Below are 16,237 nucleotides of genomic sequence, written 5' to 3'. Positions count from 1 at the left end.
ACTGAGCTCTTTCTGCTCAGGCTCTGTATCTTCAGGCTCTAACAGCTGCAAGTTTCTCTAGCCCCATGCTAAGTTTGTTTGGTAAATGCCAGTGTAGTCAGAAGCAATAGTTTGCTACACCAAATTTCTGCCCCAATATAAAACCTAAAACTTGAGGTTGGTTTGATGGCTTAGCAAGTTAAGGCATTTACTACAAAAGCTTGCAACCTGAATTCAATCTTTAAAAAATGTATAAGGGTAGAAAAGAACTAACTACACAGGTTACCACCTGACCACCTCCACACACATGGGATGGCACAGACAGACAGACGGACGGACAGACGGACACACACACACACACACACACACATAAATAAATCACATACCATTCATATACAAAACAACAAAAACAAAACCATTAGGGCTTAGCCACAAAGCAACACCTAAAAATCCTGTCAGAGAACATAGGAGGAGTTTCAAAACAGGCCCTCAGAGAAGCAGGGGAGGCAAATGGCTCACCAGTTCACACTGCTGGAGACCTGTTAGTGGTTGCTCTCCATTGAAACCTCTCCATGTGTTCACTTCCCAGGGTACAATTGGCACTGCCTGGAAATGTTTTAGGGTGTTAGCATTGCAGAGGTCTGAGGGCTTCTGTGCTGCAAAACATCTTACAATGCACAGGAACACCTCTACACAACAAACAGCTACATAGGTCTATATGGCAGCGGTACCAACCCTGAGAAACCTTGTTCTGTAACTTTTCCAGTAGGCACCTGGCCATCACCTCTCACAAGGTTCATCATAGACATGTTTATGCCATTTAGTTCCCATGTAAATACTCCCCCTGGAACAGGCATAACTGGATTCTTTCAGCACCTACCTGTGTAGTACTACATGACATTAGTAGCTACTAATAATCAATTTAAGGCTTTAAGGCTACATATGGGCATCAGTTCTTGGCAACAAGCAGTTAAAAATATTCTTGAAATATTCTCATATTTTGCTCAGTTTAGAAATTATCCTGCAAATGGGTTTGAGTTTGGCTTGTATGTGACTGTAACCCTGACCCCTATCAGTTCAGTCCACCCCCCCCCCACCCCTGTCCCCAAGGTTCTCTGTGTAACAGCCCTGGCTGTTTTGGAACTTACTTTGTAGACCAGGCTAGCCTTGAATTCAGATCCAACTGTCTCCTGAGTGCTGGGATCAAAGGCATGCATCGCCATGCCCAGCTCCTGCTTAATTTTCAAAATCCATCCATCCATCCATCCATCCATCCATCCATCCATCCATCCATATATGAAATTTATTTAATGTATTCTGACTATACAGTTCCCAACTCATTCCCCTAATAAGTCAAATTCTTTAACCATTCTGTTCCTGAAAAACAGACTGTTAACTTTTTTGTTGACACAGGATTCCAGGCTGGTCTCTGAGTGCTAGGTAGCAGGCTGAGCAATAACTGTCTATAGCCAGAAACCCTTTCCTAAAGTAGAGAAACCTGCCAGTTACACTCGAGCTAAATAGCAAATTTGAGGGCTTATATTGACCACCCTAGCCACAACTAAGGACTGCTAGGTCAAATTCTGGATTCCTGGGTCTGATTTTGAGAGAACCAGCTCTTTTTTAAATATATATTTTATTTTATGTATGTGAGTACACTTGTCCTGTCACTGTCTTCAGACACACCAGAAGAGGGCATCAGATTTCATTATAGATGGTTGTGAGCCACCATGTGTTGCTGGGAATTGAACTCAGGACCTTTGGAAGAGCAGTCAGTGCTCTTAGCCACTGAGCCATCTCTCCAGCCCGAGAACCAGCTCTTAAAAGTGGACCTCTTGTTTCTACACCTGTGCCATGCACACGTCACACTCAGACATCATTTCTTGAGGATTGCTGGCAGGATGGCACAGAGGCTTGCTATGCAGCCCTCACAGAGCTAGATACCTGGAAGCCATATAAAAAAGCTGAAGGAAGGGGTTACAGAAATGCCTCCAAGGTTAAGAGCACTCGATGGCTGTTCTTCCAGAGGTCCTGAGTTTAATTCCCAGCGACCACATGGCAGTTCATAATCACCTGTAATGAGATCTGGTGCCCTCTTCTGGCTCGCAGGCATACTTGCAGGCAGAATGCTGTATACATAAATAAATAAATCTTAAAGAAAAAAAAAAGCGGAAGAAACAAAAGGTTATTCAGCAAGATGGCAGGCATCGGGAAACAGCCAGGGGCAGCATGCCTATGCCCTGGCCTCAAACAAGGTGAAGCAGCCTCACATACTACATTAAACAAATTATTTTCTTAAAAAGAATGTATTTCTTGTAGGCTTGGCCCCTGGTTTGTAATAGGCTTACTTTTATGCCTGTAACTCTACCATCATGGGTCGGGGGACAGTGATGGAAGGGAGGCAGAAGGTGTTCTTTTTGGGATTCTCCTAGATGTTATGAATCTTTTCTTGCATGCATGTGGTACACATACACACTCAGGCACACACACACACACGCACACATTTGAAAATAAAACATCTCAAACAAATATAGACAGACATGCACGATGCTGGAGATGTCTCACTGATAGGATAACATACAGTTCTTCCAGAGGACCTGAGTTCATCGAATTGTACTGCTTACATCCCACTGTAGCTCTAAGGGATTTGATGTCCTGGCCACCAAGGGGGCCTGTACTCACATGCATGTGCCTTCCCAGAGGTATATCCATACTTAAAAATAAAATCTTTTAAAAAAGGGGGGAGGCATCGGGGATGGTGGCATAGCCTCTAATTCCAGCACGTGGGAGGCAGAGGCAGGCGGATCTCTGTGAGTTTAAGGCCAGCCTGGTGAGTTCTAAGACAGGGCTATTATATAGTGAAACCCTGTCTCAAAACAAACATAAGACATTATAGGGCCAGCACAGTAGGTCTCAAAGGTGTTGCTGCCAAGTCTGATGACTTGGCTTTGACCTCTAGAACCCACATAAAATATACAGGGATTCAAATAAACACACACAAGGCTACCAGGAGCTAGGAGACTGTCTCACAAAATCAGATTGCAGCTATGGTGGCTCAAGCCTGTAATCCCAGGACTCGGGCATGGGCAGAATCCTTACAGATTCAAGGCCAACCTGGCCTATATAGTGAGCTCTTGGCTCCCCCAGCAATAAGAAATGAAACAAAGCAACTACCAGTGTTAATAGTCACCTGACTACCAAATGGATGAATGATGTAGATACTTCAGGAGCTGGTATTAGTCTATGAAGAATACTCAGTATTATTAATCATGAGGGAAAGACTTTAGTGATTCATAACCAGTTAAAATGGCTAGTAAAATGGTGGTGGTGAGGTCATGGTGATGGTGTCACACTGGACCCATAGGTAAGTAAACTATGTGTATATAAACATACCCAAACAAAGTTGCTCTGTTACCCACCTGGGGTGTTATCCAACAGGCACTGAAGCAGAATCTCCCCCTTCTCCAAGACGCTCTCTGTCAGGGGGCGGTGCTCGTCTACATCTTTCTTAAATTGCTTAAGACATCAGGAAAAGAAAAGCTTTAATACTACTGCCTGTTAGTCGTTAAGATGAACACTGTACCATTGGGTCACACTAGACCTCTCTAACATGGAAGACTGGTGACATGCATTCAAGAATCCCTCAGTGGTCTACTAGTGTCAGCTTCTGTGAGCCTATAGCATACAGTCACTGTTTTTGTTTGTTTTCTGAGACAGGTTGGTCTTACAGACAGGCTCTTTACTTCCCCCTAGTGGTAGGATTATGAACCTGCACCGTCAAGCCCAGCTTAACAGAAAATTTTCCCCAGAAGAGGCTGTCTCACATAGATGATTCCATTTTGTATCCTATTGATGGTGTTCTGTAATTCAGAGGTATGGGGTTGACAACATAAACCACCCCCTTAAAATGAACGTGGTAGGTAAAAGCACTACAGCAGCAGTTTGCCACTGCACTGACCATGCAGAGCTGGGACCTCTCTCTGACCCCTCTTGACCTCCATGCCACACCATGGTCAGAGTAGTTGCTATTTTCTCAAGAGCTCATCCAAGCAGATTTCCCCTCCCAGTTACAAGCCCTTGATTCTTATTCTCATTTTCCTTAAAGATAGGGTCTCGTTATACAGTCCAGGCTATCCTTGAACTCACTGCGTAGACTGGGCTGGCCACAAACTCATAGAGCTATACTTGCCTGTTTCCTCAGTGCTGAGATTAAAGGCAAGGGCCACCACTGTCAGCTATAGCAATTAAAAAAAAAATTCCTTTAGCTACTAAGAACTGTATAAAATTGAACCCATGACATGGGACAGATATCACTGGTTAGTATTTTGAAGGTGCTCATTTTATTCTTGCATTTGTTTTTCTGTCCTTTATTCTCCTGTGCTCAGCAGTTTAGACGCTGCCTCGTCCCGGCTGCATTGAGATGACATTCCAGGATAGGAGGGAGGGGATGAATGCCAGCTCGAGCACTGAGAGTCGTGTAGCATTGAGGAAAGTGTCCTCAGAGCCCTCTCACTGACGCAGCTGTGTACACACAGGCCTAAGCTGGATCAATATGCAGGAGCAACTCCTGGCTCAGATCCTAGCTATCTAAGCTACCTACAATGCAAGACTGGCTAGTCTGGAAGTTGAGTCAGAGGGTGTTATGAGGGCTAAAATGGAGAATGTTCTAAGTCTATCTGACTTGTTCAGCTAGGCGAGGAAAAGCTACTAAGATAAGTCAGATAGAGCAATTCCTCTCCCCGGGCCTCCCCGGGCACTCTCCATGTACACAGGCACAGTGTGTTTGAACAGAGGGAACCTTCAGATTCAGCCTTCCTCAAGTTTGTATCTCTACACTATATCTAACTGCATTCCTACCAGGCTGGGACAGCTGGCTAGCCCAGGCTAGATTTTAGTTGATTCCAGGACAGAAAACAAAGGCCTTCCCGTCCAGATGAGACATGGTTCTCAGAATGCTGAGTCGACCTGGTAGTAAACTGAGTAAGCTGCAGACATCAATCTCATCCTCTGCTGCGTGGAGGGTTAGGTTCTAAAGATCTGTGTTCCTCCCTTCCCTCCAGACTAGCAGCAGGCCTGGGCTACAAACACTACCCACCAACATGTGATCAAAGTCAATCAAGGTTAACTGAGGTAGCAGAACTGACTTAGCCTCCAATTCAATATCCTTTTTTTTTTTGGTTTTTCGAGACAGGGTTTCTCTGTGTAGCCCTGGCTGTCCTGGAACTCACTCTGTAGACCAGGCTGGCCTCGAACTCGGGAATCTGCCTGTCTCTGCCTCTCAAGTGCTGGGACTAAAGGCATGTGCCACCACTCCCATTCAATATACTTTTAATCTACTATCAAGTGAACTAAAATTGACAGGTGTGAATAACAGACCTTAGTAACAAAAAGGCAGAACTAAATCCCGAAGTCCCAAACACAGGCACAAGCGATGTCGGATTTTGGGGTAAATGTGGCACAAATGTGTCCTATCACATCGCCTTGTCTGTGTCTGGATCCGGGACAGTTTCAGTTCAGCTCCATCAACACCAATCTAGTCCAAAAGAACTTTCGATGAGGTTGGTATGTTCTGTGTCACTGCATAGCTGTGGTGCACGTTAACTAATTGTCATACTTGATTAGTGTCTGTAAATCAAAGCCTAGGATTCTAACCCTGAAATATCTGCCAGAACCCCATGCAAACACCTCTAAAGCATTTTGGTTCCAGAGAATCTAATTATCCTCTTACCTCACAAGTCACCTCCTACTTTACAGTGTCAGCACTGAGAGCTTGAAATCTTAAGTAGATTTATCAGATAAAACAGTCAACTGAGCTACAAAGTTCCAGTTACTTGAGATTTTATTTTGTAAAAGTGATTTAACTCTCATCCCTGTGGGGAACAAGCCAGGACTACATATTACCCGGTACAGCTGCAGAGAAGACTTGAGACCTGTAAGGCTGGCCCTGGGTGCAACACTGAGGTCAGCAACATCTGTGACATTATACAACCAGCAGATCAGCTCTTCCAGCTGACAGCAAAATGTCTGTGGAGACAAGAACAATTGGTGGGCTGGACTGAGCTCAGTGATGAAGTCTGCCTACTTCAGGCATGTTCAGGGCCCAGTAAAACAAAAGAAGTCTACTTGGTACATCTGACTGAGCCGCTATTTACCTTGTCTGAAGGCTAAAAACACCAGCATTTTAGCACACACACTTTCTAGAGTTTTCTTTCATATGGTCATTTGTCTCCACCTCTACCCCAGGACTCCAGATTTTCCTTTGTCAGGATAATGAATGCCATACATGGTTGTGTCTCAGCCAGATGTGATATCAGAACCAGGCTCAGAATGCAGTTCTGGAGGTGAGAACAGAACTACCAAGAACAAGGACCGTTACCAACCACTAACCTTTGTATGCAGAAAAGCAGATGCATGCGGAATGAGTAAATCAAAACTACCTGAGCTCCAGTGAGCAATGGATCAGCGTCTACCGAAGCACACGGCACTGCTGCACATTACCTCATTCCCCTGCCATTTTCTTGCAGCATTAAAGGAGAATGATACCTATAATCTGGGGTCATGTATGTTGAGGGTGCTGAGTCATGCTGTTGGTGGCTGGGGAAAGATCACTTCTTCCAGAAGCTTCTCCATGAACATTTTTACCTGCACACACTGTACTAGAGAAGCTTTCTCCGGCTCTTCTGTTTTCCTGGGAAGCTTCTCTCCACTCACTGGCTCTGAGAACAGCCACCTGTCTGACACGGCTTCTGAGGAGGGGTGAGTTTTCAGCTGTTCTGAAGAGACCCCCAGCGTCTGGCTGCTCATCAGACCACTTCTGGCTCTAGAGTCCTGGGGCTGCATAGAATGCCTGAAGCAGGGGTTCTGGCCCACAGGCCCTTGAAAGGTAGTACCAGAAGGATGCTGCCTTTGGCTGGAGTCCAGTGTGGGGGAAGCTGGCTCATCACTGTCTGAGACTTGCAGTGAACTGTGTTCCTCAGCAGTCCCAGTGGGTAGGTTCACAAAGGTGGGCCTGGAACCTGAGTAGGACACCAAACTAGAGACCTGAGTCAGCCTCGTGGGCAGAGCAAGGTACTCCTCATCACTTCCCACCTCCTCTTCTGATGGCCATCCAGGCTTCACACAGGCCGAACAGCCAACATTCTGTCTGCCTTTCTCCTCCGTCTTCAGTCGGGGAGAGCCCGCACTGAGGCTCTTACCTACAGGGCAGTCCTCTGCTATGCCCCTCAGGGCTGCCTCTCTGTTCTCCCAAGAAACATCTTCAGTGCCTGGGGCTCTAGGGGTCGATGCAAGCTGCTTCCAGGATGCCAAGCTTGTGCCACCCTGTTTCTGGGATACTCCCAAGGGCCAGCGCTTAAAACATGGCTCTCTGGCTCCAGAATATGGCAGAGTAGGTGCTTCCGCTGATGAGCAATTGTGGGAGACATTAGTGGGTGACTTGAGAGTACTTGCTGGGGAAACAGAGAAACTATCCAGATCTACACCCGAGTCCTGCATGACAGGGTCAGCCAGCACATGACTTTCCAGTTGCTTTGGGAGCTGAGGCCCAGGCCTCAGTGGGTAAGTGTAGTCAAGCAGATCTTCGTACTCTTTATTTGGGTTCCAGAGTGGGGAGTGGCGGTTAGGGGAGGGAGGCAGAGAATTCGGCAGCACACAGGCCCAGTATTCTGCCTGAAAGGAGAGGTGTCTTTTACCCAGGCCTGTAGCATCACTGCCAGAGGCCACAGGCTGTGTCGACCACTGGAGCTGAGGCCCTGTCCCCACCACAGAGTGGGCTGTCTGGGGTACAGTCAACTCCTGAGAGGAGACGTTGGCTAAGGAGCCACCCTGAGGTTCTGCCTTCTCTTGGTGATCCTGGAGACTGCTGCCCAGCGAGGGGGCAGAGATGCTTCTGCTGGAGAGCTGAGGAGCTCCTGGGCTCACCACGGACTTCCACTGTGACAGGAGAGGGAGGCCCAACACCTGAGATGGATCAACTGCGGACTGCAGGTCTTCACTGTTGGCCTCGTGTCCTGAGCAAACAGTTATAGTTCCAAGGACTTTAACAGTGGGAAGTAGGTCCTGGGAGGCAGGAAGCTTGTTTTCCTCCATCTACAATAACAAGGGGGAAAGGGCACTGTGATGAAAATGAGCAGACTTCTTGTTTTTAAAGAAGAGTTTTCTTCACAAGATTAAGGGAGGAGGGTCGGGAAGAATATCAATGAAAACAAAGTTGGTCTAAGGATCATTCTGCTTAGTACACTAAGCAAAGGAAAAGACAAGGAAGGTGGAAAGAGATTTGCCGTGTGCCCTGCAGTATTCAGGGAAGATCTCAAGGTGCCCGCTGCTAGTGGTTAGTTCCAAGACTCACCCTGGCTTGAGAAGTCTCCTGCAACTAAGCCCTAACCATCTTTTCAAAAGTTATTTATTCACTTTGTGGAGAACTCAAGACTTCTGCATGCAGAAGCTAGAAAGCAATGCCTCTTCTTTGACTATGGGTCACGGCAGGTGGAACAATCTCTCAGTCACCATTAACCGCGGGGTGGGGGGTGCACCCTGTTCAGTTCATGCACCTGTACACTCTGGCAAAATGGTTGCCTCAGCAAAACCAGACCCTGGATTTTTAATCTTCAGTAAGTAACTCACCACAGAGGAAGACAGGGTAACTAACATAAGGACTTCAGAACCAGACTGACCTAATGTTAATGAACTATTTCTACCACCTTCTGTAAGGACCCCAGGTACTATTCTCTCATTTTCTCCAAGTCATGCTTACAGCCTTCTCACAGGATGGGGCTCCAAGAAGAGAACAAGCAGCCACGATGTTCAAATCCTAGCTGTTCCTGGGCTGTGGTAGGCTGAACATAATAGGTTTCCAGTGCCAGAAGGAGCAGATCTCTCTCCCACTACAGGTGCTTTAAAGATTCAGAGCCTTGCATTGGCCTTAGAACGGGGGTGGGGGGAGGGGAAGAGTCCTTGCCCCACATGGTTTTCACTAGAAAGGACGCTGCCTTGCCCTTCATAGCCATGGAGGTCAGACACAGACACTGCTATCCATGAAAGGAGCTTCAGGTTCTGACCAGTCCAAGAGGATTTGGTCTGGGAACCCACAGCCAGACTCTACTAAGTCTTCCTAGGGTCCCCTAGATGTTTTCAGATCACTAAATCAGAAGCAGGATGGGGGAGGGGTTCCCTTGTTAAGAGACCCCCTGATCCTAGTCCTCTTGACAGTGGGCTCCTGAAGAACCTGTCACTGTCCTTAAGAGCTCCTCAGTAACTCTTTGGGAACAGGAGATAACCACATAGAACCCTCTGCCAACTTCAAGATCCAGCTCTCCAAGAGACACTGTAAAACAACTAATTCCTGGATCACACAGCTCCCACCTTATGGTGACTGGGACAGAGGGTAACAGTCGAGGAAACGGACAGCCCCAAACAACAGCCCCAGCTCAGCTCCAGCCTCAGCTCCCTTCATGCTTACTCGGCTTAAAAGCTCTCCAGTGCTCACACTGGCAGAAGGAAGTGGGCCACTGAGGGGGAGGCTTAGACCCATCTGCTACTGCTTCTTTGCTAGCACTGTGGGTCTGTGACAAGAAAACTCCAGAGATGCAGCCAGGGTCAGCCTCAGCCCTCCACAGTGGCCCTACCTCTACTTCTAGATGTAGGGGCTGCTCTGGTTCAAGCCCTGGGGGCAGCAGCTTCCCAGAGTCCCATCTGCCACAGGATGGGCCCTTTGTGTTGACAGATACTTCTGCCTCAGCCTCATCTTCACCCAGGGCCATTGAGCCGCCCCTTTTAGGTTTCCTTTAAAGTCTTCAGGAACCTACAAACCAGGGAAGAAAAGAGAAAATTAGATTTTCTTGGTGTGTGCATCAAAATTCTGATTTTAAGTGAAGACACTCTTTTCTGGCCAAAGGAACGGTGACCATTTCCATGTCCAAATACCAAAGTCTGGCTCTTCCTCAGCCCTAGACCCTTTCAAAGGGAATGCCCAAGTATGACTTTGTCCTCTGTCATTGTGAATTGTCTCCCAAGAGTCAGTACAGGCATGACCAAGCAAAACACTTGGCCAGCCTGAGCTGCATAGGGTCAAAAAACAAAGCAACAGAAGAAAAAAAAAACATAGTATGAGCCAGCTGATCTGGGAGGAAGACCCACATCCCAAGGCCATCTTCCTTGCTGGAAGCATACAGAGAAGGTAGCGCAGGCTAATGGATGCCTTCCCACAGGTGGAGGTGTGTGACTAAGACACTTCCGACTCTGTCTGCTCATGAGATGCTTTTCAGTCCTGCACACCTCAGAACAGATCACTGTGTCGTAGGGCTGCTCTTCACTGGTTAGTTTCCCATGTGCTGTTTTGGACATCACATATGAATAGACTGGAGAGGTGGCTGAGCTCAGGTGAATGGAACAGAGAGTTAACGGTGAGGCCTTGCTTCAGTGTGCAGCTCTACAGATGCAGTTCAGAGAAAACACTTGGTCCCTGTGTGTGTCGTCACCTCTTTACCCCAACCTCATTAAGATGTCCAGCTTGTCTTTGCCAGGCACAGCCCCATAGTGGTTCTCTTCAGCCAATGGCTTGTTGGTTAGCAAGCAGCCTGAGTCTGGTTCTGTCCTTTCTTCCCCAGAGGATAGCAAGTTGACATATGCCTAGACCTTTACTGGGCTCAGGAGGATGCTTCTGACTATTTTTGGTAGGAGGAGACAACCAGACTATGGACCAGATGGGGCTTCTCATTCAATGATCAGAAACAGATTAGCACCCCCTTTCAGGCTGCCTTCGTGTATTCTGACCCTGGTAGCCCCAGGAAGCCATAGAAAGCTGGGTGATAACTGGGTGAACTCATGTGAGAAAGCAGAGCAACTCAGGCAGACTGGTGAGGGAGGAGCTGGGGGAGGGAAAAAAAAAAAAGAATCATCGGGATCTACAGAACAAGAGCTCCAGACAACAGAGGGAACAAGGCTGGCCTACACAGGCCAGCAGTGCTCCTCCCAGCACCGGTGGGAGCACAGGAGGAGTTCTAACATGAAGGACATGGAAGTGGGGACAAGGGAACAGTAAGCACCTAAGTGTGTACAGTCACCTGCACTGGGACTAACCTCAAGACTATAATCTAGACAGGAACAGTCTTACTTTTTTTTTCAGAGACCAGAAGCAGAAAGGTGGGCAGGAGTGGCCCCCTCATGCTCATCCTGTTTTGCTTTCACACCAGGAAATGCAACTCAGGTAGAATATGAAATTCCTGCTCCCCCTTGACTGGGCACATGGGGCTTAGGCCATTCTGACATGACTTCTGAGAAAAGCATATACTTTAAATGCAACCAGCTCACTCTAGTAAGCACCAGATCCTTCAGGACTAATTAGATCCCCCTGCTTTCTGTTAGAACCAGCGCCCAACCTTTCAGATAATAAACCAGGCATTTACCACAAACACAGGCAAGCAGTATTGGTTAGTTTTTGTGTGACTGCTATCACATGATACATATACAAACACAAGTGTTTGCCCACACATATACTTTAAAAGTGCTGAACAGGGCAAGACATACCATTCAAAACTGTGTCTCTCCCCACCCCCAAACAAAACAAACAACGCCCTCCTCAAAAGAAACCCCCCCCAAAAACAGTGCTAGGGATTGAACCTAAAATCTTAGAACCCATCCGGAGATCTAAGGGCAGCATAGCTCCTAGAACAGCCTTGATTAATGACCAGTACTCTGTTAAGGAAAGTCATTCTCTTCAACTGTGGTGATTCCCCTGCAGGCTTTACAGCAAGCAGGGGAAAAAAATGACCAGGAAGGGTGAGATTAGAATGAATGACTTGCACAGTTTTATTGTAACCGGCATTGGACCAGAACTTCTAGAGTCTGGACCACATCATTCTACTTTAGTCATATTTAAGCACAGCGCAATTTTGGAAAAAAGTTTTCTTATAACAATTAACTTCAGCCCCCTGAGTTCAACACAACCTAAGGAAGTCACACACTGAAGCCCTTTACAAAGAACATATGGCTTCATCCGTGAGATGGGTTCTTGTCGACATAGAAACAGTGCTGAGGATGAGGGTCTCGGGAGAATGACTGAGGTAAACATACCGCCTATGTGTGTCAGGATCGGCCTGGCCCTAAGATAACACTGAAGTCACTTAGGCTGTTGTAATGCACAAGTGACATCTCTCATAAGAATGGGTTTTATGGGCAAAAAGCAATGTTCAAGATTTAGGGAAAAGGGTCTGGGAGTAAAAATATAAGTACAAGTCCTGGAAGAACAGAAAGGGCTCACCAGTTTGTAAAACTCCATCATCCCTGGCATTCTAGGAAGAGCAGCTACACACCTCAGTCCATCGAAGAGGTAAGCAGAGTGTCTAACTCTCCTGCCTTCTCCAGTGTTTATCTGTGTGCACAGGCCTTTCTGCCCTCTACATCCAGCCAGGACGGACACACATAGGGGATCGAAGAAGAAAAAGATACCTGCATCACCAGCCAGATCCACTAAATCAATAGGTTCATGGTCATTTTATAATGCTAAATACGTTCAGTCCAACATAAAAAAAAAAAAAAAAATCACACTTTAACAGATCCAATATTGTTTAGACATGTAACTGCTGGGGGCTGGAAAGACAGCTCTCAGGTGATGAACACTGACTACTTTACCAGAGGACCCAGGTTTGATTCCCAGCATCTATATCATAGCTCACAACCATCTGAAACCCCAGTTCTAGGGATCTGATTGTCTACTTTGGCCTCCTTAGGCATCAGACACGCATGTGGTACATAGACATACATACAGGCAAAACAATGATACGTATATAAAAAAGTATAGCCACCACCAAGTCTCTTCTGAAACTCGGTAAATCTCTGATCTGTAAGCTACTGTACAATCAAAAAACAAAGTTACATACTTCCAGTATAAAATAGTTTAGGATATACATTCCCAAAGGGAAAAATGGGGTGATAGCGAGGAATAAGATCAAAGCAAGACCAAACACAGGAGAGCAAACACCAACTCTTGCAGCTCCATGGGAGCTGGCATCTGGGACCCATAATGGAATACTTTGGGTTCCAAAGGGCTTGGGTGGCCCTGCCTTTCCAGATGCTTGTACAGCCTCTCTTGAGTAGGCCTCAGTCCACACATGCAGCTTGCCTTTACAAATAGACCATGATCTTAGCCATTGCCAGCATAGAAAATAAACAATGCAATCTGCCCCTTTTCCTGAGAAAGGCCTGAACACAGAACTGCTAACCAAGGGACTACCTATGCTTTAGCATCTTCCAGGGCACCAGAAACTCACTATGAAACCTCTCAGTTAGTTCTCAGAACCTGCAAAGGTCACGTGATCCATCAGCTATCACTAGACGTGATCAAGTGGCTTCTCTTGTCCCATTGTAAACCATGTTCAGCACTGTGTGTACGTTAACACCAGGAAACCTGACCTTTCCTGGTATCTGTTGAGTCACCCTCAAGCAAGCTTGTCCCAGCTGCCTGGCTTCTTCCCACACATTCCTGTTTAGAGCAAATGGGACAGCACTGGCAAGTGGGGGAAGGGACACCTTTACTTGTGTCTAACGCATTCAAATAGACGAATGATTCATCAAGGAGCAAATCTCCAAACAACAAAAAATTACCCTGCATGACTCTTCAAGTAGCACCTGCTTTGGGAACAAATGCATCTATCTCAACGGTCAACATTTCTATTCTGACAAGTGCTGTCCTTGTACCCATGGCCACTGACAGCCACATTTACTGGCAAGGATGCCCCTTTCAGTTTGGGGCCTCAACAATGAAACTTCACAGGACTCGCAGGTACAGAGATGCCATAAATAGCCAGCGGCAGATCGTGTCTAGTAAGCAAGAAAGAGAGGAGTGAGTAGGAAGACGGAGCTCAGTAGGGCATGTGGCTTCAAGGCTTCTGGGAGCAAGCATCACAGTGGAGGCCAGGCTAGGCAGGATGGAAACAGGAGAGAGTTAAATCCATTAATGACAAAAGAGAAGACAGGCTTGGGATGGCCCTGAGGCTAGCTACATGCAAGGTGGCTATCAGGAAAACTGTAGTCACAGATTTTATTAGCAAAGGAGACCCCAAGAAAGGAGAGAACGCTCTCACAAACGGTCTCATCCCCTCACGTGCACGCGTGCTGCCACTGACCTCCACAGAGAATAATTGCTTCACGTGACGGGGATTCCTGAGGGGAGCTGTAGTGAGGGAATGGATACGATCAACAGACACTGCATACACATATGAAAATTTTCCTTTTTAGAATTATTTTAGAGGTTTTATCTTTGTTTTATATGTATGAGTATTTTGCTTGGATGTATGTCTGTGCACATGTATGCTATACGTACAGAAGCCAGAAGACGGGTGGGTTCCCGGGACTGGAGTTGCAGATTATTGTAGAGGCCATGTGGGTGTCAGGAACTGAACCTGGGTCCTCTAGAAGAACAGTAGCCAGTGCATGTAACTGCTAAGCCATCTCTCCAGCCCCCATATGAAATGTACAAAAAATTAAATTAAAAAAGTTTCCATCTTGTGGTCCTAGTGGCCACGGGTGGATGGTGGTGGTGTGCTGGCGCTGCCCTGACATAGGGGTAGGCAGTGGTGGGCCGGGGCCTGGTACATACTTTCAGAGCCTCTTCCTGCCACAACAGGGTAAGGACTTTAAAAGCATAAACTTTTCCAGGTCACAGAAACAATCATGAAAGGCTTGAGGGATGGCCTCAAGATCGAATGGACAGAGAACACAAAGAAGCAAGAATTATACAGATGTTTGGTACTGGTACTTGGGTGGGTGAATGGGGGGCATTTTGAGACAGGTCTCTGTGTTATATAGCTCTGGCTCTCCTGGACACACTATGCAGGCCAGGCTGGCCTCAGTCTCAGTGATCCACCTGCTTCTCTCTCCTGAGCACTCTGGTAAGGTCTTCTCAAGTACCTCTTTTTATCTTAGGCATTTTATATCAGTATTTTATAATCCATGGAATTGGCACTATTACTCTACCTACCCATGGTTTGTTTTTTTTCCCTCATCGTGTTTGGGCCTAAATTCCATTTTATAGATGAGAAAAGTAAGGCACAGAGAAGTGAACTTATCCTTAATTAGTAGTATGGAAGGGACTTAAATCTGACCCGATTCAGAGAGCCCAGCTGCTTCCCTAACCTGTAAAAATAATCCAACAACTTAAAGGCTTTTAAAGATTCCGGTTTTCTCAACTTTTGGCTTCACTTGTTCTTGTTTTCTTTTGGTTTCCTTCCTCTACAGACCTTTCATCCTGTTAGGGGATGGGGAAGCCACTTCAGTGCCAACAGAGGCCCATAAAGGCTGCCTAGAGAAGGGTATGTTTTTCAGTTGTGGGGGTAGGGAAAAACTTTTAAAAATCTTCCGTGACGATGTGAAGCTGGGTTCCTTATACTCATTATTCCTAAGTGATCCAGAATTTAACCCAGTCTGTTGGAGAGAACAAGATGAGTAGTGGCTTGTATTTTAACCAAGCCCAACCCCCAAAGTGCCGCAAGCTGTATAGCAAGACTACCTCTTTCCGTGTCTTGGACCCTATCAATTAATTCCCAGTGAGGTCTGCTCGGGCACTGTCAGTTTTTCGCTTTTTTTCCCCCCCAAATAATAAGGAACGCACTGAGCAAAACGTGGTAATTATAAAATTACTAAGTTTGGGGCATGTGCCCCCGGGCTGCTGAGACTGGCTAACAGGTGACAGATGACAAGGGTAGATCTTAAGAGATAAAAAGTGAGCCGCTCTGCTTTCCTCCTGGGATGCGTTCACTGGGCCAGGGAAGCAGCGGCCTCCTGGACGCGAGCGGCTGTGACTCCCCGATTCCCCGCGACCAAGGTCGACGCGCGCACAGCTGCATGGCTGCCAGAGGTGCGGCCCCAAGCGCTTTGCAGGCCGCTCCCGCCCGCCACAGCCTGTCCCAGCCTGTCCCTCCGCTCGCCTCCGCCCCGCACGGTCCACAAGATGGAGGCGAAGGCGCGAGGCGCCCCCGCCGCGGCCAGCCTTTGTGCCCTCCGGGCCGCGGGCCTCCCACAGGGTCCCCCCACGCGGAGCCCCAGGCACGCGGGGAATGCCCGGTCTCGGCGCCGCGACACTCGCGCCGGCCACAGCATTTTTTTTTTTTTTTTTTTTTACCTTACTCCGCACCGCCGCACGTCCGGAGCAGCTCGGGTAGCTGGGCCAGGGTCCCAGGCGGCGACGACTGGCCTCGGCGGGCACCCGCACTCCTGCGGAGGGAGGGCCGAGCGCCCGCCACGCCCTCCGCCCGTGCCGCTTCTC

The 16,237-nt window shown here is 47.4% G+C and overlaps 1 protein-coding gene across 11 annotated transcripts in view; it reads right to left on the bottom strand.

The window, feature by feature from the left end:
* Positions 1 to 16,237, bottom strand: part of Cep68 (centrosomal protein 68) — a 22,508-nt gene extending 6,271 nt beyond the window's left edge. For 2 of the 11 annotated variants that reach the window (XM_076938084.1, XM_076938083.1), the window contains exons 1-7: positions 16,094 to 16,237; positions 9,603 to 9,778; positions 6,622 to 8,067; positions 5,881 to 6,003; positions 3,399 to 3,495; positions 2,053 to 2,130; positions 499 to 585 (exon numbers count right to left, since the gene is read on the bottom strand). In XM_076938084.1, coding sequence (XP_076794199.1) covers positions 503 to 585; positions 2,053 to 2,130; positions 3,399 to 3,495; positions 5,881 to 6,003; positions 6,622 to 8,067; positions 9,603 to 9,737 — 1,962 coding nt within the window. In that variant the 5' untranslated portion in view covers positions 9,738 to 9,778; positions 16,094 to 16,237 and the 3' untranslated portion in view covers positions 499 to 502. Of the gene's footprint in view, positions 1 to 498; positions 586 to 1,077; positions 2,131 to 3,398; positions 3,496 to 5,880; positions 6,004 to 6,621; positions 8,068 to 9,602; positions 9,779 to 12,235; positions 12,372 to 16,093 lie in introns of those variants that run through there. The other 9 variants (XM_076938087.1, XM_034509121.2, XR_013111742.1 and 6 more) reach the window with 6 other exon arrangements.

Source organism: Arvicanthis niloticus, chromosome 7 (genome assembly GCF_011762505.2).
Source record: "Arvicanthis niloticus isolate mArvNil1 chromosome 7, mArvNil1.pat.X, whole genome shotgun sequence".
NCBI lineage: Eukaryota > Metazoa > Chordata > Mammalia > Rodentia > Muridae > Arvicanthis > Arvicanthis niloticus.
This window is presented reverse-complemented; position numbering and strand designations above follow the sequence as displayed.